Raw genomic sequence first — 22,958 nt, 5'->3', positions numbered from 1 at the left:
CCTCCCAGAAGCTGCGACCTTGTTCTCAAAGGACAGCCTAGCACCTGTCCTCAAAAGTCCACCCTCCTGCTAGGGCTCCCTGCTTTCTAGGTCTTACCAGTCAGAGCCTCCTGGGCAAAGTATTTGACGTCCACATCCTGGTCCTGGGTCAGCTTCTCTAGGATGGGCTTGACTTCACTCTGCAGGGTGCTGGAAAGCGAAAAGGAGACAGAGAAAGGGAGCGTACTGGGGCAACAGGTGGGCACAGGGCTCTTGAGCAAGAGGGTATACACAGACATGGATACACCAAACCCAAGGTGAGAGGAGTCTCAAGAATCCAGGACATACACAGGAATGAGAAATCTCCGCTCAATGCACAGGAAGGTGACCATAGTTAACAATAATATTTTGCATATTTCAAAACAGCTATAAGAGAAGATTTTGAATGTTCTCATTACAAAGAAACGGTAAACATTTAAGGTGATAGATATGCTAATCATCCTAATTTGATCATTACACATTTGCACACATTATCAAAACACTACTATACCCCCATAAATATGTATAATTATGTGTATATTAAAAGTAAAATCAGGCCTGGCATGGTGGCTCACATCTGTAATCCCAGCACTTTGGGAGCCCAAGGTGGGTGGATCATCTGAGGTCGGGAGTTTGAGACCAGCCTGGCCAACATGGAAAAACCCTGTCTCTACTAAAAATACAAAATTAGTAGGGTGTGGTGGTGCACGCCTGTGATCCTAGCTACTTGGGAGACTGAGGCAGGAGAATCGCTGGAACCTGGGAGGTGGAGGTTGTGGTGAGCCAAGATTGCGTCATTGCATTCCAACCTGGGCAACAAGAGTGAAACTCCGTCTCAAAAAAAAAAAAAAGTAAAATCAAGGCCAGGTGCGGTGGCTCATGCCTGCAATCCTAGCACTTTGGGAGGCCAAGGTGGGCAGACCACTTGAGGCCAGGAGTTCAAGACCAGCCTAGACAACATGGCAAAACCCCCGTCTCTACTGAAAGTACAAAAATTAGCCAAGCATGGTGGTGCACACCTGTAATCCCAGCAACTTAAGAGGCTGAGACACAAAAACTGCCTGAACCCAGGAGGCAGACGTTGCAGTGAGCCGAGATTGCACCACTGCACTCCAGCCTGGGCGACAGAGTGAGATTCTGTCTCAAAGGAAAACCAAACAAACTGCAAAAAAACCAACCAACCAACCAACCAATTACTTTAAAAGTCAGAAGTATGACAAACAACAACAGACTTCTCTGGGGCCCCAAACAGGGAGATCAGAGCAGGCTGGGAAAGTAGAACAGAATCACAGAACTCCCAAGTCTCTGAGGCCCAACAAATGGGTATCTTTCATTGATTTCACACATATTCACTGAGGCCTACAATGTATATGGAATGAATACGGAGCTAAATCACTTTTTCTTGCCATGAGGCATCCGGGCCAGGAGCAAGACAGAGACCAAACTGCTACGTAAGAAGGGAGTGGTAAGTGGTCCCAAGGGAAAGTTTCTGGTCCTCCAGGAGCCCAGAGGAGGCAACCACTCTCATCTATGGGGCCCAGGGAACTCCGCCTGCACCGAGTCAATTGTTTTGGGAAATGGAGGAGGACTTCGGAGAGAAACTAAAGCTGAGGTTGTGTCCTGGAACAGATTCAGACAGAAATCAAAAGTGCAGGCTTTGTGGGTCCCCCACTTTCACTTGACAGCTCCCTGTTCTCCCCAAATAACCACTATTCTTACTTCCATCATCTCGATTCTTTCATTCTGCCTGTTTCTGAACTTGACATAAATGGTGTGTTTTCTTGGGTTTGGCTCCTCACTCAACATGGTATCTGTGAGAGCCACCTGTGTTGCCGCCTACAGCAGGCATTTGATTTTTCACTGCTGAATAGTTTTCCACTGTATGAATGAACTAAAATTTATCTGCTCTACTGTGGGCAGACATGGAGGTTTTTTCTGTTTTTATGGCTACTATGAATAAAGCTACCATGAACATTCTTCGGACAGAAACAGCACTCATTTCTCCTGGATAGAGACCCAGGAGTGGAAGGGCTGTTTCACAGGGTGTTTGTATAACAAGCTTCACCAAATTCCACTCCAGTTCCACTCCCGTTTTCAGAGTGATCAAACCCTAAATACACAGCCTCACGTGCAACGGATGAGAGTTCCAGCTCTATGTCTTCAACATTTGCACCATTGAGTCTTTTTTAATATTGGCTGTTCTGGGAGGTGTGTAGTGATATGTCACTGAGCTTTAATTTGCACTTTCCTGAAGGCTGATGATGCTGAACACCTTGTCATATGCTTACAAGCTATGTGGAGATCCTTTTTCAAGTGCCGATTCAAGTCTTTTTTCCCATCTCTTTCTTGCCCTGCCTGGTTTGTAGACAGGTATTGTGGATGAGTCCTTTCTCAGAAACATACATTGCAGACATCTTCCTCCAGTCAAGGGCTTGCATTTTACTCTCAAAATGCTGTCTTTTGAGAAATAGTGCTACATTTTACAGAAGGTCAACTTACCCATCAATTCCTCTGGTTTGCTGTGCCTACGCTAACTCATGAAGATATTTTCCTACATTTTCTTCTAGATGTTTTATTTTTTAAATCTTTCTGGTTCTGGTCTGTCATCTCAAATTAATTTGTTTATGCATTGAGGCGAGGCTTCTTTTTTTTTTTTTTTTTTTTTTTTTTTTTTTTTTTTGAGACAGAGTCTGGCTCTGTCACCCAAGCTGGAGTGCAGTGGCCGGATCTCGGCTCACTGCAAGCTCCGCCTCTCGGGTTTACGCCATTCTCCTGCTTCAGCCTCCCGAGTAGCTGGGACTACAGGCGCCCGCCAGAGGCGAGGCTTCTTTTATTCCTACATGGATATCAAATTGACCCAGCTATGTTTTTTAAAAAATATATATTTCTCCACTGAACTACAGAGGTGCCTGCTGTTAAACACACGTGGGACTGTTTCCGTGCCCTTGATTCCATCCTATTGGGCGATTTAAATATTCTTGTATTCACATCTATTTTAATTACTGTGGTGTCGTCTCTGGTAGTATAAATCATCCAACTTTGTTCATTAGAAGTGTCAATTTTCCACTAAAGAACCTGTTGAGATTTAATGGGCTTATACTGAATCTAAAGATGAGTTCAGGGAACTGTCCCACACACGAATATTATGTAGGTCTGTTTTAATTTTTTTTGAGACAGAGTCTCGCTCTATCGCCCAGGCTGGAGTGCAGTGGCGTGATCTCAGTTCACTGCAACCTCCGCCTCCTGGATTCAAGTGGTTCTCTTGCCTTCAGGCTCCCAAACAGCTAGGATTACAGGTGTGTGCTACCACACCGGCTAATTTTTTGTATTTTTAGTAAAGACAGGGTTTCGCAATGTTGACCAGGCTGGTCGTGAACTCCTGACCACAAATGATCTGCCCACCTTGGTCAGGTCTGCTTTAATTTCTCACAGTAGTGTTTTACAGTTTACACTAGAGGTGTTACACATCTTTCACTGAATTTTTTCCTGGCTATTTAATATTTTTGGTGCAATTATAAATTATACAAATACTTACATATAAAACATTAGGTGATTTCATTTTCTAATGACTTGTTGCTAGTATGTAAGACTGCCATCCCATCACCCCCCTTTCTATTTCATTCTGTGACGTTCATTTTACAGTTGAGAAAACAGACCTTGAGAAGGGAAAGGAGCCACGGTCACACAGCAAGCAAGGAGTGGTGCCGGGCCTCTGACCCTGGGCTCTACCCTCAAAGGTCAAAGATGAAGGTGCCCACAAGCCCTTGCCAGTGTGTGTGGGAGTATCCAGACCTCACCTGTTGTCCAGGATGGGCCCTATCTTCTGCAGAGACTTGGCCACATTGAAGCGGACATTGGCCACCGGGTCCCCAGCCATACGCAGAACCGTGGGCAGCATGTGCTTGGTGGTGATGTCTTGCCCACAGACCTCAGACAGCACCTGGGGGCCAGTGAGTAACAGGGGTGAGTGCAAAGCTTCTGGCTAACTCTCATCTCCCACTGCCTCTGACCAGGCCACTCTGGTGATTATCAGGCCCTACAGAGGCTGAGCAACACAGGGACTCAGTTCAGTGTTATAGGAGTGGATCTCCCAACTCCACTAACACCATCCTAATACCACGTCTCCATTCTGTGATGTCCCAGTTTCTCTGTCCTCAGGCTTCCTTTAATTACTCTGGAGATGGACCTTAATTACCAAGCCCTATGATTCATACTGGTAATCACAGCCTGGTGAGTATAAAGATTAATCAGGTTATACATGCACAGGGCTTAGAACAGTTAGGCTACAGATAGGAAGTGCTCCTGTCTATTTGCTTTTCCTACGATTATAATTATCTCATGTACTGATTTATGTGTAAACCATACAAAGAGCTAGAAATGAAAGAATGGGGTTTAAAAATAAACACAACTAAGTGTTCTGATCATTTCTTCCCACGCCACACTCTGGAGGTCACTGCTGTAAGGATCCTAGGGTAATCATCATTTGTAAAGGACCCCTCCTTACAAAGACCGAAGCATCAAGGGGTAACTATCCAAGGTAGTTATGTAACTATCCAAGGTCCATAGCTAAAGTATGGCCCTGCCAGAATTTAAAACTAGGTCTGACCTAGAGCCTGTACACTCACCCACCACAGAGAGAGACACACATAACTAGGTCTGACCTAGAGCCTGTACACTCACCCACCACAGAGAGAGACACACACTCTTCAGGGAAGGGGAGGGGTGCTCACAAAGCTTGAGATCACTGCTCCAACAGGTCAAGTCTCCCAGGCCCTGGGTCCCTCACCATCCAAGTCCCCAGTCCCAGAGGCCCTATGACCCTGACCCTGGGAGCCCCACCCCCTTGCCTGCAGTTCCCCAAGGACTCATCTCTGAATAGAAGATCTCCTCCATGTCTCCATTCCCAAGCCAGGTGTCTCCCTTGGGGAAACCTCTACCATCCTTCCTCTCCCAGGCACTGCAGTTCCCTAGGGATGGGCCAGCAGGCAGGTGGGGGGCTCACATTGATGCAGAAGAGCGTGGTCATGCGGTGCAGGTAGTTAGGGTCTCCGGACATGGCCAAGACCTTGGGAATGATCGTGGCATGGGCCCACTCCTTCCCAAACTTTTCCACTAGCTTCTTCAGGTTGCTGGTGGCTGCTTCGCGGATGGCATATACTGCAGAAGGGTGAGGGTGAGAGAGACAAGGATTTGGAGGTGAAGAACTGATGTGGGCAAGATGTAGGTCACACTTACCATGGCTTACAAAGCAGCCCCGAGGTGCCAGGCTGCATGTGAGCCAAAGAGAGAAAAAAGAGCTTACTATGTGCTCTATCTAGTAATTGTTTTTTAACACAGTATCTTTCAACCACTCCAAGAGGTAGATTCCACTATTGGCCTCATTTTACAGATGGGCAAACTAAGGCTCCAACAAGTGATTTGCCTAAATTATGTGGCACTTATTACTTCAAACAGGGCTTCACAGAGACAAACATTGCCTTTTATTTTTTACCTCTCTTAGTGTAAACAATGAGCAATTCTCATAATGGCCCCAAGGGACTGGAATAAGAAGTTTTAAAGAATGAGTGTGGGGCTCATTCAGAGACAGCAGGTGACTTGTTTTAGATTTGAATCCTGACCTTGGAGCTGTCAGAACCCCGGTCTGGCTGCTCAGTGGCCCTCTGGCTCTCCACTATACCAGGCAACCCCTGGGTGATCTGTTTCGTCCTCCTCCCACTCAACACTTCTCTAGGACTCTGAAGAGCACGTGAGCTGGTCCGTATGAGCATCCAGTGGCACGGGGAGTGACTCCAGCCTCCTCCACTGCCCGCCACAACCCCAGCCAATCCATCCTTCCTTTCTGGAGCTTCCATCTCCTCTTGCTGCTCCTGTGGAGGTACTCACCATGATCCACAAGCCAGGCCATGCACAAGGAGTTAAGTTTCTCATCAAAGAACTCCACTCCCTACAGGAGAAACCAAGGGTTCCAAGGTAAGGGTTCCAGGGAGAGCAGACAAGGGGAGCTGCTAGCCACACCCCATGGAACCTACACCCACCCCAGAAAGACCGGATACTTCTCAACTTTGTCTGAGGTGCTCCTTTCCCTCTTCTTATTGAATCCAATGCATCTTTTAAGGCCCTATTTCCTGGGTCCCTTCCTTTGACTCCCCAGGCATTGTCACAGCCTCCACTAAGCCTCCAAGGCACGCCATTTCCCTATTACAGCCCTGGACATACTGCACCTCCTCTGAGGCAGCACTGCCTGGCCCCCAGGCCTCGTCACTCACCAGCTGTCCAGCCAGCAGGGGCATGTACTCAATGATGGCCAGCCGCACCCGCCACTTGGCGTCCTCAGCCAGCTCCACAATGGCAGGGAGCAGGGACTGGGACAGCTGCCGGATGCCAATCACCTCATTCACACAGTCCAGGTTGGAGATGATGTTCAGCCGTACCTCAGGGCACTGAGGAGAGGAAAGAAGGATTCTGAGAGAATGCAATGTCCATAGAATCCCAGGATGAAAAAAGCTCAGCTGCATCAACTTGGTATAATGGACATCTCCCAATGCCCTACTCCTGCCCAAACCTAGCTCCCAGTCCCAGGGGCGCATTAAAGGCACACAAAAAGCAGGCAGCATGGACTGCTAAGTTAAGCAGATTCTTAAACCTTACAATAGTATCACAAGAAATGTTTAACCATTTTGAAAGGACTTTTAAGAATCACAGTAGGAAAAGACAGCCCCCTGGAAAAAATAGGCAGACATGATTCTTCTAATCCTAGCTCTGCTGCTTGCTAACATGGGTTCCTTTCTGGACATCAATCCACAACATGGGAGAGGGGAAGGAAGAAAACTATTTCCTTATTAAAGCTACTCTAGTCTAAAAAAAATAAATAAACAAAGGAGCACTGAAATGAATCAATAAACCAAGTGAACAAGCCTGGCAGGCCTGGGCTGTTGAAACCCTGCACATTCCAAAGACAGGACTGGCCCTTGCCCGGCTCCAGCCCTTGGTGTGTGAGCCTCAAGGTGCTGAACGCATGAGAAGAGAAGGCTCAGAGACTATATACCTTACCCATTTAAAAAGACTTCTTTTTGGTGCACCAAAAAGGTAGCCTTTTTTATTTAGACAAGCTTATACATTCTGGGGAGAGTCAAAATGTGAAATATAAATTTTATACATCTAAAATGGAAATCCCAAATATAAGTCAGATTAATTCCTCATACCAAGAAAACCATGCTGGCTCTTCTCTTCTTTTTAAGATAAGCTGCCCTGAGACAGGCTGGCTGCCAGCACATGATTACCATATAGTGCTTGCTGAAGGTGAAACTGGAGCAAAAAATGCTCTAGTCCTAGCAAGCGCTGTAAGTGCACTTGCATCATGTATGGGCTTGCCTTCTCACTGGGCTGAGCCCAGATCCTTCCCTGATGCCAGAGGCAAAATGCTCTCCAAAACTCTGGAAAGGTGTGAAATGACATAGCAGACAGGTTGAGGGGCTCTCACCTGCCAAATTATGCCCATTAAAGCATCAAAAACACAAATTATAGTTATATCTATAAAACATGATTATAAAAGAAAATACGTGCAAGTGAAGGATAACTCAGATAAATTACTTAAGTCATAAAATGTGTCATGAATATTAATGATTCAAACTTTTAGCAACTGACGTAAATAACTGATTTAAAATAGTACACTGTTAATCACCCACTAATACGGAAAAACAAAAAGAATAAAAAATACATTAAAAATAGCGCACTCTTTTCAATGTATTAAAAAATTGTCTATAATTCTGCGGCTAAGAGATTACTCCACTGTAGCGGAATTGAGTAACATAACTTTTAGGGGCATGTGGGACTGAAGTGTGATGTAATACTTTCTGTTGCAGTATTTCCTCCAACTTTCTAGCACACTATGTATGTGCCTGTGTATAAGAAAGGGATGGGGAAGAGAGAAAGACTGAGGCCTTTGGGAACAAAGATGTCACACACTGGCAAACAATCTGCCCAGTTCTTCACTACCAAGGCAAAAACCACCACGTGGTCCCTTCTGCCTCCTGAACAATCTTGAATCCTTCCATACCACTGCAGCCTCATCTCTACATACCACTTAGTCTATCCTCAGCCTTCCAGACTCCCACAGCACCCTCCAGTTTGGTCTTCCTACACTTCTGCTGGCCACCTCACTTCAATCTTTCCTTCACATAAGCCCAGGGTGCTTTCTAATACCAACTCTACTCTGGCTCTTCCACTTGCCCACAGTCAAGTCCAAGCTCCTTCCCCATGGTCACCCTGATGATCTCTACAGTCATCACCCAGCACCGCCTCTCATCCTCTGTAATCCAGGCAACCTGAACTGCTGGTGTGGTCATGTGACCCTCCCTGGCCAATGGGTGTATGGGGTGCAAGCACATGTGAAGAATCTCGTCCTTCAGAGGACCAGGCCTGCTGTGGTCTGTGCCTGACCCCTCCATGCTGACTAAGAGATGCTAAAACTGGAGAAGTTGCCTGAGACTCAGAGACAGTTGAGGTCAGCAGGGCTAACCCACCAGTGTAGGACTACCTATACGGTTATGAGAGAGAGAAAAAAAATCCTCCATCTAATTTAAGCCAGAATGTATTCTAGGGTCTCTATTACAGCACCTTAGCCTAAACCCTAAAAAACATGAACTCGTCCTTAACAGCACCTGTAACACCTTAATGGCATCATGGGACTGCTTGTCTCTCTCCAATGTCAGTCTCTGAAGACTTGTGAGGATCAAAACTGTCTTATTCTAGGCTGGGTGCAGCGGCTCACACCTATAATCCCAGGCCTTTGGAGGCCAAGGCAGGAGGATCGCTTGAGACCAGGAGTTCAAGACAAACCTGGGCAACCTAGCAAGACCTCGTCTCTATAGAACATGTTTTTAAAAATTAGCTGGATGTGGCGGACCTCGTCTCTATAGAACATGTTTTTAAAAATTAGCTGGATGTGGCGGCTCTTACCTGTAGCCCCAGCTACTTGGGAGGCTAAAGTGGGAGGATCACTTGAGCCTAGAAGGTGGAGGCTGCAGTGGACCATGATCACACCACTGTGCTGCAGTGTGGGCAACAAAGTAAGACACTATCTCAAAACATAAATAAATAATTTTTTTTTTTTTGAGACAGAGTCTTGCCCTGTTATCCAGGCTGGAGTGCAGTGGTGTGATCTCGGCTCACTGCAACCTCTGCCTACTGAATTCAAGTGATTCTCCTGCCTCGGCTTCCCGAATAGCTGAGATTACAGGCACCCGCCACCATGCCTGGTTAATTTTTGCATTTTCAGTAGAGACGGGGTTTCACCATGTTGCCCAGGCTGGTCTCAAACTCCTGACCTCAGGTGATCCACCCGCCTCAGCCTCCCAAAGTCCTGGGATTACAGGTGTGAGCCACCGCACCCAGCCATAAATAAAAACTTTTTTAAATTTCTGGCTCTATTATTCATATCTTTAATGCCCAGGAAAGGACTCATGCAGACTGCCAGGAGTAATGAATGCATGAACACACAGCTATGCCCACAAACAGGCAACTCAGCAAAGGTCTGGATGTCTGTTGAGATATCAGGAGATTCCTGGTCAATCCAGGTAACCTGTCCCCTCCACAAACCCAGAGCTGAGATCCTGGCACCCTTACCTCATCCTTCAGCTGAGCCAGGAAGAGGGGCAAGAGGTGCTCGATGGTGTTGTCTTTGCCCAAGATGGGAGAGAGGCCCATGATGACCGAGGCCAGGGCTGACTTGACATGTTGGTTGGCGTCGGACACCAGCTCCTGGGAAAGAGAAGGCGTAGGCACAGGGATCAGGGCAACCCCTGCATCAGCAGTGGCCAAGCAGATGCCAACCCCTAAAAGACAATAACCTGCTTCTGCCCCTCTCATTCGTGGAGCATGGGATGGCTTAGGGTACAGGGGAAATCACTGTTCCTTATGCGTACCACCTACTTAGATTCAATGACCCCTGCTCTCAGCAGCCCCTACTCCAACCCCAAAACCCTGTGAATGAGAGGACTCAGTGAACTTTGAGGTTCTAGAAAGTACTTCCACCTCTAAGGTCAGCCTCAAGCTGCAGTCAGGACCCTAATTGCTTGAAACCCAAGAGCTGCCTGGTCCCAGAGGGCTGGGAACCTAGTTTGCAGCTGACGATCCCCAAAGCCTTGTCTCCAGCCCCTCTTTTTAGCAGGCTCAGATCCACTTGGTTCCTCCCATCAAACTCTCTGTTACCTTGATGCAGGGCAAGATCTGGGACATGATCACATTCTCCCGACAGTCAGCTGAGAGGTTTTCACAGAACTCTGTGGGCAGGGAGAGGGAGGCAAAGGGAAGTGAGATCCAACGTTTTAGTTCCACTTCCAGCCCCTCGGACACACACCCCACTTGCTGTGTTCCGGCTGCCAGCACCAACCTTTGACCTTGTGGGAGGCTGCGGCCCTCACCTCGGCCTCACAGTCTTTCATCAGGTTCTGGAAGGCGGGGACCAGGTCTGTCTTGGTGATCTCAGGCCCCACTGCTTTCTGGAGCTGCAGACAGGAAAGAGGAGGGGGAGAGTGAGAGGGCCTAGTAGGTACTCTGGGCTAAGGAAGCCAAAATCAAAGAGAAGGGGCCAGAATTAGGGGCCAGAGCGTGGGCCTTGGAAGCAGTGCTAAGATCTAATCCAAGCGCCAAGTCTGGCCCTGGGTCAAGGCTCTTCACCTCGCTGAGCCTCTTTTGCTTCTGAAGAAAACTGAGGACTGCAAGGGCACCTACCTCACAGTGTTGTCAGCATTAAAAATAACAGATTTCCATACTGTTCAGGCTACTGGGGTTTTCTGTTACATGATCCAAAAACATTCAAACAACATAGTGACTGCAACTTTTTGATTTATATATGGTTGTATTTCTTAAAGATCTGTTACCAGAAGCATGAATTACTTTTGTAATGAAAAAAAAAAAACAATAGGCCAAGCACGGTGGCTTATGCCTATAATCCCAGCACTTTGGGAAGCCGAGGTGGGCAGACTGCTTGAGTCCAAGAGATCAAGACCAGCCCGGGCAACACAGTGAAACCCTGACTCTACATAGGAGGCTGAGGTAGGAGGATCACCTGAGCCCAGGAGGTCAAGACTGCAGTGAGTCATGACCATGCCACTGGGTGGCAGCAGCCTGGGTGACGGTGTGAGACCCTGCCTCAAAATAAAACTAAAACAATAAAGATTGACAGGGAAGAAGGCACTCTGGGGGCGGGGGCAGTGGCTTACACCTGTAATCCCAGCACTTTGGGAGACCGAGGTGGGTGGATCACTTGAGGCCAGGAATTCGAGACCAGCCTGGCCAACATGGTGAAACCCCATCTCTACTAAAAATACAAAAATTAGCTGGGTGTGGTGGCGTACATCTGTAATTCCAGCTACTTGGGAGGCTGAGGCACAAGAATTACTTAAGTCTGGGAGACGGAGGTTGCAGTGAGCTGAGATTGTGTCACTGTACTCCAGCCTGGGCAAAAGAGTGAGGCTCTCTTAAAAAAAAAAAAAAAAAATAAGGCCGGGCGCGGTGGCTCAAGCCTGTAATCCCAGCACTTTGGGAGGCCGAGACGGGCGGATCACGAGGCCAGGAGATCGAGAGACGATCCCGGCTAACACGGTGAAACCCCGTCTCTACTAAAAAATACAAAAAAACTAGCCGGGCGAGGTGGCGGGCGCCTGTAGTCCCAGCTACTCGGGAGGCTGAGGCCGGAGAATGGCGTAAACCCGGGAGGCGGAGCTTGCAGTGAGCTGAGATCCGGCCACTGCACTCCAGCCTGGGTGACAGAGCAAGACTCCGTCTCAAAAAAAAAAAAAAAAAAAAAAGGAGGCACGCTTGGCTCCTGCCTGTTTCATGGCATGAGGCATGGAAAGACACATGACTCTTGCTGCAAAGCTGGTTCCTGAAGACCTGGTAGGAAGCAGAACAGTTCATTATGAGGAAGGGAATGAACAAATAAAAAAACCTTGAAGGACCTCTTGGGAAAATATTGCCTTTTATTCATCTTGCAAATATTTACTGAATGCCTACTGTGTGCCAAGAACTAGTTTAACAGCCTAAAATTCCTGTCCTCATGGAATTTGTACTCGAAGACCCAGTGTGACACAGTTTATGCACCTCAGGAGACAAGGATGGGAAGAACCTTCCCTAAATGTGGTGATGGTATGCTATTCTGAGGCTGAGTGCTTCCTACAAATGCCAGTGGGAACCAGCACAATTACAGGCAAAGGGCGCCTCAGGGTGCAGCAGCACTCGAGGCCTCTCTGATCCTACCCTGCCCTCTCTCCTGCTTTCTCTCAGGCTAGGCCGTCAAGATCAGGCCTGAATGTTCCTGCTAGCACTTGCTCTCGCCTCCCAGGGTTCTTTGTCCTCTTGCTGGAGCAAAGTTCCTATCTTAGCTCTCACCAACTCATCTTCTAGAACCAGCTGCAACACCACCTCCCCTCCTCAATGCTTCCAAGGCCCCACATCTGTCTGTCTGTCCCACACCTGTGACACTTTATTATCAAATTTCCCCCTAAGTCAATCTTCCCCTTCAGACTGCCTGGCTCCGTGAAGGCCAGGAATGTGCCAAATTCACTGGCCCAGCAAATAGCTGGTGCTCAGCAGACATGTTTGTGGGATGAGGCAATCTGGATCCCCGCGGAAGGAGCACTGTGGGAGACACAGAGCTGGAGTCTTGCCCCCTTTCTGCCTGGCTGGTAGTGTCACTCTGATCAGTTAATTAAACTTTCTGGGGCCAGGCACGGTGGCTAACACCTGTAATCCCAGCACTCTGGGAGACCAAGGCAGGCGGATCACTTGAGGTCAGGCGTTCAAGACCAGCCTGGCTAACATGGTGAAACCCTGTCTCTACTAAAAATACAAAAACTAGCCGGGCGTCGTGGTGGGCATCTGTAATCCCAGTCCCTCAGGAGGCTGAGGCAGGAGAATTGCCTGAACCCGGGAGGGAGAGGTTGCAGTGAACCAAGATTGCACCACCACACTCCAGCTGGGCAACAGCACTCTAGCCTGGAGGACAGAATGAGACCCCGTCTCAAAACAAAAAAACAAACAAACAAACAAAAAACTGCACCTTTTTGGGCTGCGTCTTCCCCTTTGTGAAAGGACAGCTTGATTATGTCAGGAGCACCCCACATGTGCTACCCTTCTCTGCTCCTGTGGCACTTTCCTCCGTGAAGCCTTAACTTAGCCTCAGAATCCTTCTCAAGGCAGCACTTCAAGATGCCATGTCAATCAACCAGGATTGGCATATAAAGTGAGATGAAGTTAGACGATCACAGAGATCTTATTGCTCAAACGCCCAGTGATTCCGTCGGCCTAATGGTAAACCTCAGCTTCTATATGCTTCCCTTCTGAGGGTGTCAGTGTCCCCCACCAGTGGGACAGTGTCAACGGTCGCTCACCTACCTCTGTGAACTTGTCGGCCACCATGTAGCGGACGCGCCAGGACTTGTCTTCAGCGGCCTGGCGCAGAGTGGGCATCACCAGGGCCTCCAGATCCTCCTGGGGTAGGAGCTGAGCAATGTTCACGCACGCCTCCACCGCCAGCAGCCGCACCGAGTCCTGGGGAGAGGAGAGGAATGCAGGAGGGCAGCAGAGGCCTTGCTGAACTCTGAGATTCTCTTTCACGGGCAGGGACCAGCAGAAGGAGGTGAGAGCAGAGAGGTCCAGGGAGCAAAACTCACCTGCTCGTCAGAGGCCAGGTTGGAGAACATGGGGATGATCTCACTCTTGACGTTGTCCAGCTCCAGCACCTTGGCAAACTCCCCCAGCTTGGAGGCTGCGGCCCGCCGCACCATGGGGGTGTCATCTGAGCACAGGTTCCGGAAGTACCTGGGAGTCGGGGATGGGGATCATGAGGCAGCAGGCAGTACGGCAGAGAGGAGCAAGCACAGACTGCAGTTGTGTGGGTCCAGGATTTAGCTGAATGACCTTGGGCAAGTGATGACTCCGTCTGTCTTCCCAGCCCTATGAAAAGGCGCTGATAGTAACAGTAACTACCCCACAGGTCTGCATGAGGTTTCAATGAAATAATGTGTGTGGGACATTTCGCAGACTGCACATAATAAATCCAGTCAATGGTAAGTGCTGACAATTACATTATCATGACCATAAAAATTGCTTAACCAATGGGCCTGGTACAGTGGTTCATACCTGTAATCTGAACACTCTGGAAGACCAAGGCAGGAGGATTGCTTGAGCCCAGGAGTTCAAGACCCGCCTGAGCAACATAGTGAGACCCCATCTCTAACAAAAATAAAAAATGAGCCCAGCGTGGTGGTGCACACCTGTGGTCCCAGCTATTTGAGAGGCTAAGGCAGGAGGAATGCTTGAGCCCAAGAGGTTGAGGCTGCAGTGGGCTATGATTCTGTCAGTGCACTTCAGCCTGGATGACAGAGCAAGATCCTATCTCAAAAACAAACGAAAAACTGCTTAACTAAGAGGCTAGTCTAGAGCCACAGAAAGGCTTTATTTTACAGCAGCAATTGCTTCGGTCAAAGATGGTCAGGGCCAGTGTAAGTATCTAAGCATCTGTGCAGCCGTAAATCAGAGTTCTGGAGTGAGCCACGGCTCAAACCTGGGCATGATGGTCAACTGTTTACAAAGTAGAGGAGCAGGAGGCTGAAAACTGAAGTGGTTTACCTGCCAAAGGCACCGGACCTGGGACAGGCTGGAGACACCATCAGATGTGATGTGCTGAAAGTTTTTATGTTCCAGATTTTGCTCTAAGCACTTTATATGTGATAATTCCTTTTTTTGTTAGACGGAGTTTCACTGGTGTCGCCCAGGTTGGAGTGCAACGGCATGATCTCGGCTCACCGCAATCTCTGCCTCCTGTGTTCAAGCGACTCTCCTGCCTTAGCCTCCCAAGTAGCTGGGACTACAGGAGTGCGCCACCATGCCCGGCTAATTTTTGTATGTTTAGTAGAGACAGGGTTTCACCATCTTGGTCAGGCTGGTCTCGAACTTCTGACCTCACGATCCACCCGCCTTGGCCTCCCAAAATGCTGGGATTACAGGCGTGAACCACTGCATCCGGCCTATATGTGATAATTCTTTTAAATCCTCACATTAACCAGTGGGAAGGAGGACCTGTCATCATCTCAACTCCTAAGTGAGCAAGGGGGCAGAGGTGGTAAATTGACACGTGGCTGTGTCCAGAGACCAACTCTCAAGGATGTGGCCTACCACGTGGTAAGCAGGAGTGGGACTGGAGAGAGTTCAGGGGCTTGTGGGCCCTAGGCAGACCGAAAGGAGGCTGAGGCTTTAGAGAAGGGGACCGAGCTGAGGGGGGAGCTTGGAGCTTCCAAGGGGGGCAGAGACTCACTGTCGAAGTTCCGCCTTGACAGCACTGGACACTCGGGGGTAGCAGACGGAGAAGAGGCCGCAGGCCGAGGTGCGGGAGGTGAACCAGTCGCCGCCCGCCAGCCGCTTCACCAGCGGCACAAAGTGTGCCTCCAGGTCAGAGGGCGAGTGCTCGTGTGAGATGGCCCGTAAGGACTCCACTGCCTTGTCCCGCACCACTGTCTCCTCCACTGTGGCCAGCGACTCCAGGGGTGGCTGTCGTGAGAATATGAAGTCACTGGACAGCTCCCTCTCTACCATCCCCGGCCCTGGACCCCCATCCTGCAACCCCCTCATGGGCTCATCTCCTCAGAGAAACCTTCCCTATTACCCATCCCAGCCTTCATTAAAAGAGCATTTTAAAATGGTTGCAGTGAATGATTCAAAGGAAAAACGTAATATTATGCCAGCCAGCAGAAGGTCTCTGTCAGCGTGCCTTCCACAAAGGTTCTTACTTAGGGGTCCTTGAAGAAGTTTCACTGGGGTCCATGAATCTGAAAATTACACACATCACTTTCTGAGGAGAAAGTTCTTAGCCTCTCAAAGTGCAATGATCATCACTGACACTGCGTAGAACATCAGTTCACTGTGGTACTAGGCAGGACCACCGTGTTGTACCAGGGGTGCTTGTTCTTCCTCACTGAATTCTATAAAGCAAGTCCTGATTTTAAAGAAGAAAAAACTGAGGTACGGACTGGCTTGCCCAAGCTAATAATAGCTACAGGTCAGGATCGAAAACCTGACCTGAGTTTCCCATGAACAGGTACAGTTGTGCTGTCTCATACAACTCTGGTGACTGAATTGGGATCTCATGTTTCTGGGGGACTATGGGGCTCGGGACGGCTCGCTGGTTGTTACTGTGGGCCTAGAATGACTGTGCTCCTTCAGATATATATGACTGGCTCTCCACTGTATCCCCAGAGCCCAGCAGCACTCTTAGCACAAGACAGGAACTCTTAATTAGCGACCTACTGAAGGGAGACTCAACTTATCCCAATATGTTCAAATAAAGGTACAGAGGTCTCTGGTTTGAAATTCAACTTGGGCTGACAGATATTTAAGACAGGAAAAAAAAAAAATCATAAATGGAAATGCCTCCAGGGCCCAGTCAAGTAACAGAATGAAGCTATCAGTCAAGGTGACAAGCGGAGGTGGCAGGGGGCGTGAACAGGAAGAGGCAGGCACTGGGGCACCTTGGAGAGCCATGTAGTCCAGGGAGGGCAGGTGCTCCCCAGCTCCAGGGACTGTCACTATGGGAGGATGCAGCTGGCAATAAGCAAATCTGGTTTTCCAAATGCAGTCCTCAGAAAAACTCAAGAGTTTTGTATGTGAGAAATCTCATGGAACACATGCTACAACACGGATGAACCTTGAAGACATTATGCTAAGGGAAATCAGCTAAAAGTCAGAAGGACAAATATTTTCTGACTCCACTTATATGAGGAATCTAGAACAGTCAAACCCATAAAGTAGAACGGTGGCTGCCAGGGGCTCGGGGAGAGGAAACGGGGAGTTCATGTTCAATAGGTCTGTGATTTCAGTTTGGGGAGATGAAAAATTCTGGAGATGGATGGTGATAATGGCTGCACAATGTGAATAAACTTACTGCCACAGAGCTACACACTTTAAAATAATTAAAATAGCACATTCTACATATATTTTTACAGTAAAACTATTAACAACAAAAACAAATGTTTAAAAATAGTTACAATGAATGATTCAAAGGAAAAATGTAATACTAAGCAAGCCAGCGTAATGTCACTGTCACAGGTCCTCGTGCTATCGTGAGGTCTCAGGTTCAGGATGGTCTCATGCGAGTGTGACCATAGGTGTGGTGTGACTGGGATATGCAGGGACAGAGTTCCTCTTGTTCACCTCGGCTCTCCCATCACGTGGGCTGGCACGGAAAAGGCACTCAATCAACACCTGCCAAGTGACTAGAGGTGGAGCTTATGGCAATCTGTTATAAGGAGGCCTGGGGACAGAGGCTGAGCAGTGATTATATAAGCCAAGGTTCTCTTCTTCAGTAGGTTACTGCAGGAAGTAGTTCTCAAAGTAAGATCCCTGACCACCCTGCAGCAGAATCACCCAGGAGGCCTATCCCAGCGCGGACCAAAACAGTCAGAGTATCTGGAGGCAGGGCCCAGGAAGGTACACATTTAAGAAACTACAATTGATGCCTTTGCACAGTGAAGACTCACTACTGTAAAGCCTCTCTGTGAAGTCTGGGGGCAAGGGTTCTCAAACCTGGAGACCACACAGGGTAGGGAAGAGTGTGACCCACCTAAAATCCTGTGTACTTTTATAAGAAGAGGGTCCGGAATTTAACAGATTCTCAAAGGGATCCACAATTCCAAACGAGTTAGGAGCTGCTGGCTGGATGCAGTGGCTCACGCCTGTAATCCCAGAACTCTGGGAGGCCAACACAGGTGATCACTTGAGGCCAGGAGTTCCAGACCAGCCTGACCAACATGGTGAAACCCTGTCTCTACTAAAAATACAAAAATTAGCCCAGCGTGGTGATGGGTGCCTGTAATGCTAGCTACTTGGGAGGCTGAGGCTTGAGAATCGCTTGAACCCAGGAGGCAGAGGCTGCAGTGAGCTGAGATCGCAACACTGCACTCCAGCCTGGGTGACAGAGCAAGACTCTTTTTCAAAGAAAAAATAAAATAAAAATAAAAAGAGCTGCTGACACAGAAACAACCCTCACACCCAGGCACAGTGGCTCACACCTGTAATCCCAGCACTTCGGGAGGCCGGGGTGGGTGGATCACCTGAGGTCAGGATTCTGAGACCAGTGTGACCAACAAGGTGAAATCCCGTCTCTACTAAAAATGCAAAAAGTAGCTGGGTGTGGTGGCACACACCTGTAATCCCAGCTACTGGGGAGGCTGAGGCAGGAGAATCGCCTGAACCTGGGAGGCAGAGGTTGCAGTGGGCCGAGATTACGCCATTGTACTCCAGCCTGTGTAATGAGTGAAACTCCATCTCGGGAAAAAAACAAAACAAACAAATGAAAAAAAAAAAAAATCCTCACACTGCAGCTACAGGAGTCTCTGTAATTAATTCCATTTTACCACTGCTGAGAGCGAGGGCTGGGAGTGGGTCTGACACATCCCTGGGTTTCCACAGCCTAGAGACTTTGCTCAATGTTTGTGGAATGAAGAAACTACACAAAGCCCTTTTCTATTTCCTATAACCTGTTAAAATCCAGGTTAACATCCACCTCCTCCAGGAAGCCTTCCCTGACAACTTCCCATCCCACCTAAGCAGGTTAGGTATCTACCCTGAGTTTTAAGGGCCCCCTGCCTCCCTTGTTTACAGCGTTGACAGCAACCAGGAGCCTTCTGAGGATAGTACATAGGAGTGGCTAAGAATTAGGGGACTGGGATCTAATCTGGACTCTGCCTCTTCCCAGCTTGGGCAATTCACTTAAACCAACCTGTGCCTCAGTTTCCTCATCTGAGCAACAGAGCTAACATCAGTGCACAATTGTGTAAGGCTCTTGGGATGTGCACTGCAGGCAACGAGCAAGCACAAGCTATTCTGATCTGACTCTTCTCTGGTTTCCAGCACTGCCTGGTCCAGAGAGCCCCAGGATGTCTGCAGGCTGACATGAACATCATACGCATCGGTCACAGGGAATTGCTTCCCAAAAGGAAGCGTGGGTTGACTGGGACTTTCCTCACTGAGAATGTTCTGTTGGGAGACCCTGGCCAGGTAGGAGAAGGATCCGTGGGTCCCAGCCCAGCTCCAAAGCAAGCTTGAGTCCCAAGCTCAGTTGCAGACCCTGGGGGCCTTTGTTGAAGCCTTGGGGTTTCATAAAAATGATGTCTTCTGCTCCTAAGTCCTCTGAGAAGCTACTGAAAGCTATGAATTCACTGCTCAGAAGTTCCACCTGACAAATATCAGCCAGGGGCTACAGACAATTTTGTGAAATTCAAGGAACCCCTTCTAGGCTGGCCCCCAAACCTTATCATGCTCATGTGAAGAAGTCCTGTTTTTTGTAAAATGTATGAAACGATCTCATTTATGTACAATTTTCTGTGTGTCCATATGCACAAATCATACACATACGCCCAGATGAAAGCTGAGATACCAGAATTTAATGGTAACTATCAAGTTTCCTTAGACAATGCTGTTTGGGAAAAAACGAATTACTGTATTTGCTCAAATCCCAAGATCCCAACAATGATAAGCACCATTCTTTTACACACCACTAAGAGGGAGAAAGGCTGCTGCTATAAAACACCATCAAGGGCTGGTGCCACATTGTATCTCTAACAACAGTGAAATACAGAATCACTGGGGAAGTGGGGCGGAGGCAGAGGCAGCAGCAGTGGCCCAGGGCTCTGAGAACAGTGAAAACCAGGGGACTCGGCAACTTGTAAGGCCTTCCTTCCCAGATCATCTTCTCTCAAACAATGCTTCTTGTTGGGATCTGACCCATCTTTGTGTCCCTAGCCATCACCTAGCACGGGACACACAGGCAGGCAGTGGGGTGGGAATGTGGCAGAGAGTCAAATAGACAGACCAAGAATCCCAGCTCTGCCATCTACAAGGCATACAATCTTGAAGAGACACTTAACCTCTCAGTGCTCCAGGTGGCTCACCCATAAACAGGGAATCTCTCCTACCCCAAAGGCTGGATATGATGTCACAGCAACAATAATGACAATTGCAGTTAACATCTGTTAGTACTTACTAAGTGCCAAGTACTGTGCAAGGGCTCAAGATAATTTTAAAAGGTTTTCATAATCCCATTTTGCAGATCAGAAAGGTACAACACAGAGAGGTTAAGTAATTCTCTTACAAGTCATACAGCAAATAAGTGGTAGAACCCAGCCTGACTCCAAACCCACAGCCCTGTATGTAGAATCCCAGATGAGGCCTGGCACTGGGTACCTACCTGACCACTAAACAGAAAGGATGACAACTGCATCCTGAGTTCACAATATTAAAAGCCACTACTGGCCGGGCACGGTGGCTCAAGCCTGTAATCCCAGCACTTTGGGAGGCTGAGGTGGGTGGATCACGAGGTCAGGAGATCAAGACCATCCTGGCTAACACGGTGAAACCTCGTCTCTACTACAAATACAAAAAACTAGCCGGGCGTGGTGGCGGGCGCCTATAGTCCCAGCTACTTGGGAGGCTGAGGCAGAAGAATGGTGTGAACCCGGGAGGCGGAGCTTGCAGTGAGCCGAGATCGCGCCACTGCACTCCAGCCTGGGTGACAGAGCAAGACTCCGTCTCACAAAAAAATAAAATAAAATAAAATAAAATAAAAGCCACTACTGACTTGTTGGATTAAAGCAGATGTCCACGGAATAGCTGTTCTGACGTGATCCCCATGCTCTCCAACATGCTCCCCTCCCTGCCCTAGGTCGGCAGGGCCATGGGCCTGACCCTAAGGGGTGGGCAAGAGGACTTCCTGCCTTCCACTCACCAGCAGGCAGTGCACATACTCTGGGCCTCCCACCAGGGTAGTGAAGGTTCCCAGCTGTTCTGCCAGGGCCAGGAGGACCTCATCTTCATCATAGATGGTATCTGTGGAACCAAGACAGACTTCGTGACTATCCCACCTCGACTCTGACCCCAGCCGAAGCTCAGAACTCACGGACGCCATTCTGCTTCCTCAGGCTGTCAGCACTCAGTTTCCCCATCCGCCCACTTGCTCCCCACTCTCCACCTGGGCTGACACAGAGATCACGGCACAGGCTTGGCTGGGATGAGAGAGCCCTAAGTCCTGCTTCTGCCCTCTAGCAGGTGCGGAACACTGACTGAGTGATTCCACCTCTCTGAATCCCAGCTTCTGTGTCTGTAAAATGGTGTTCACCATCCCTCCCTTGTAGCAAGGGTTACAGTGAGGAGCAAATATGACCAGGTGTATAAAGCACAGAGCAACGTCAACGAGAGCTTTTTTGGGGTGCAGCTTCTCCCCTCAGCACTGTTCTCTCTGCCAGAAATTTCTTTTTATCCTTGGAGATTCAGTTTAGCTACCCCTTCTTGGAAGATTTCTAGGATGTCCGCTGGAACACCTTCTCTGGGCTCAGTCTCCCTCTCCTTCCATGCCACCTTTACCCACACCCTTAACATAGGCTATAATCAGCGAGCCCAGGACTGGCTCCTCTCTATGCCCCAGTTCCTGCCAGAGCTGAGCACAGACAGACAGCAATTCAGGTTTGCTGAAAGAATGAATATGTGAAGGGAAAATCTGTTCTGTCCCTAATGCCCACATCCAAAGGCCTCTCTCTTAAGCTCCATCCTCTCATCCCTGAGGCAGTGGGAACTGCTAATCCCTGCATAGCACAAGATGCTAATATCCCTGGCATCTATTACCACTTAAACCTCCTGCATTTAAGCTGGGTATATGGCAATCCAGCAACAGACTACATTTCCCAGACGCCCTTGCAGTTGGCAAGGCCATGTGACCTTGCTCTGGCCAATGGGATGTGAGTGTTAAGTGGTGAGTTCAACTTCTGCGTCACCTCTTTATCACAACCGTCTCATTTAAGTAGTCATTATCATCATCCCCATTTTATGGTGGGTTCAAATATTGCTTTACTGTTGGGTGCTTATACAGCAACTCACTTCATCTCTCTGAGCCTTTCTCATCCCCCAAATCACAACAGGCCGTTCTCACTTCACAGGGTTGTTCTGAGACTAAAGGGAAATAAATGCTTTCAGTGAAGAGTTCAGCACAGAGCCCAGTAGGAGGGTTAGCATCTCTGCCTCTTCCTTCAATAAATTCTCGCCAATATGACTGTTCTTAGGCTCATTCCCAGCCTCAGTTTCCCTGGCTCCCTCTGCACACAGTTAAAACCACCCTCACTGTTTTCTTTGTCTCCTGAAGACCTTATACATATCCACAGACTCAATTCTTATTCATCTCTATCTCCAGTCTAGACCTTATAGCCAAGCAATGCTGCCGAAGGCCAAACACCTGGGAGCTGCCAGCACCCTGCCTTCCCACCAATCCACACAGAACTATCCTCCTTGGAAGGGACGGCAGCTCCTTCTGAGCCAAGTCTGTCAACCCTCCCAACCTAAGGTCACTCTGATCATCACTAGCTGTCAGCTGGGAGACTGCAACGGCTTCTTACCTGGTTTTCCCGCTTCCACCTTTGCCCCTACACCATCTGGATCTCCCAGAACCCAGAGTGACTCTTTCAGGTGTAAAAGAAATCCTGACACTCTTTCATTTCAATCTGCCAATAGTTCCAAAGAAACCTGATCTCACATGTTGTGGTCACTGTTCTTCTCCAACCTCATGTCCTAGTCTCACTCTCCCTTAACAATCTTACTCAACTCATGGCTACCTCACTGCTATTCTTCCAACACGCTGAGCATACACCTGTCTCTCCTCACAGCCTGAAATGCTCTTCCCACAGAGTCCCACGTGGCTGGCACCTCCGTTCCACTCAGGACCCTCTCCCATTAATCTTCCATAAAAACCCAGAGGGTTCAGATAGCTTCCAGATGGAGAAACATGTGGAGGCTCTTGAAGGGTGGTGGGCTCAGGGAGGACAAGGAAACTCCAGGCCCTTTCCCCCATACCTCACTCTATGCATCTCTTCATCTGTATCCTTTGCGATATCCTTTATAAT

The 22,958-nt window shown here is 48.6% G+C and overlaps 1 protein-coding gene across 1 annotated transcript in view; it reads right to left on the bottom strand.

Moving 5' to 3' along the window:
• Positions 1-22,958, bottom strand: part of PPP2R1A (protein phosphatase 2 scaffold subunit Aalpha) — a 37,685-nt gene that overhangs the window by 526 nt on the left and 14,201 nt on the right. Inside the window, exons 3-14 of the mRNA XM_045378499.2 lie at positions 20,798-20,898; positions 15,335-15,567; positions 13,692-13,839; positions 13,414-13,569; positions 10,409-10,523; positions 10,228-10,298; positions 9,643-9,777; positions 6,285-6,458; positions 5,902-5,962; positions 5,021-5,175; positions 3,816-3,958; positions 98-189 (exon numbers count right to left, since the gene is read on the bottom strand). Coding sequence (XP_045234434.1) covers positions 98-189; positions 3,816-3,958; positions 5,021-5,175; positions 5,902-5,962; positions 6,285-6,458; positions 9,643-9,777; positions 10,228-10,298; positions 10,409-10,523; positions 13,414-13,569; positions 13,692-13,839; positions 15,335-15,567; positions 20,798-20,898 — 1,584 coding nt within the window. The remainder of the gene's footprint in view (positions 1-97; positions 190-3,815; positions 3,959-5,020; positions 5,176-5,901; positions 5,963-6,284; positions 6,459-9,642; positions 9,778-10,227; positions 10,299-10,408; positions 10,524-13,413; positions 13,570-13,691; positions 13,840-15,334; positions 15,568-20,797; positions 20,899-22,958) is intronic.

This window comes from Macaca fascicularis, chromosome 19 (assembly GCF_037993035.2).
Source record: "Macaca fascicularis isolate 582-1 chromosome 19, T2T-MFA8v1.1".
Classification (NCBI taxonomy): Eukaryota; Metazoa; Chordata; class Mammalia; order Primates; family Cercopithecidae; genus Macaca; species Macaca fascicularis.
Note: the sequence above shows the minus strand (reverse complement) of the source record. Positions and strands in the feature narration are given on the sequence as shown.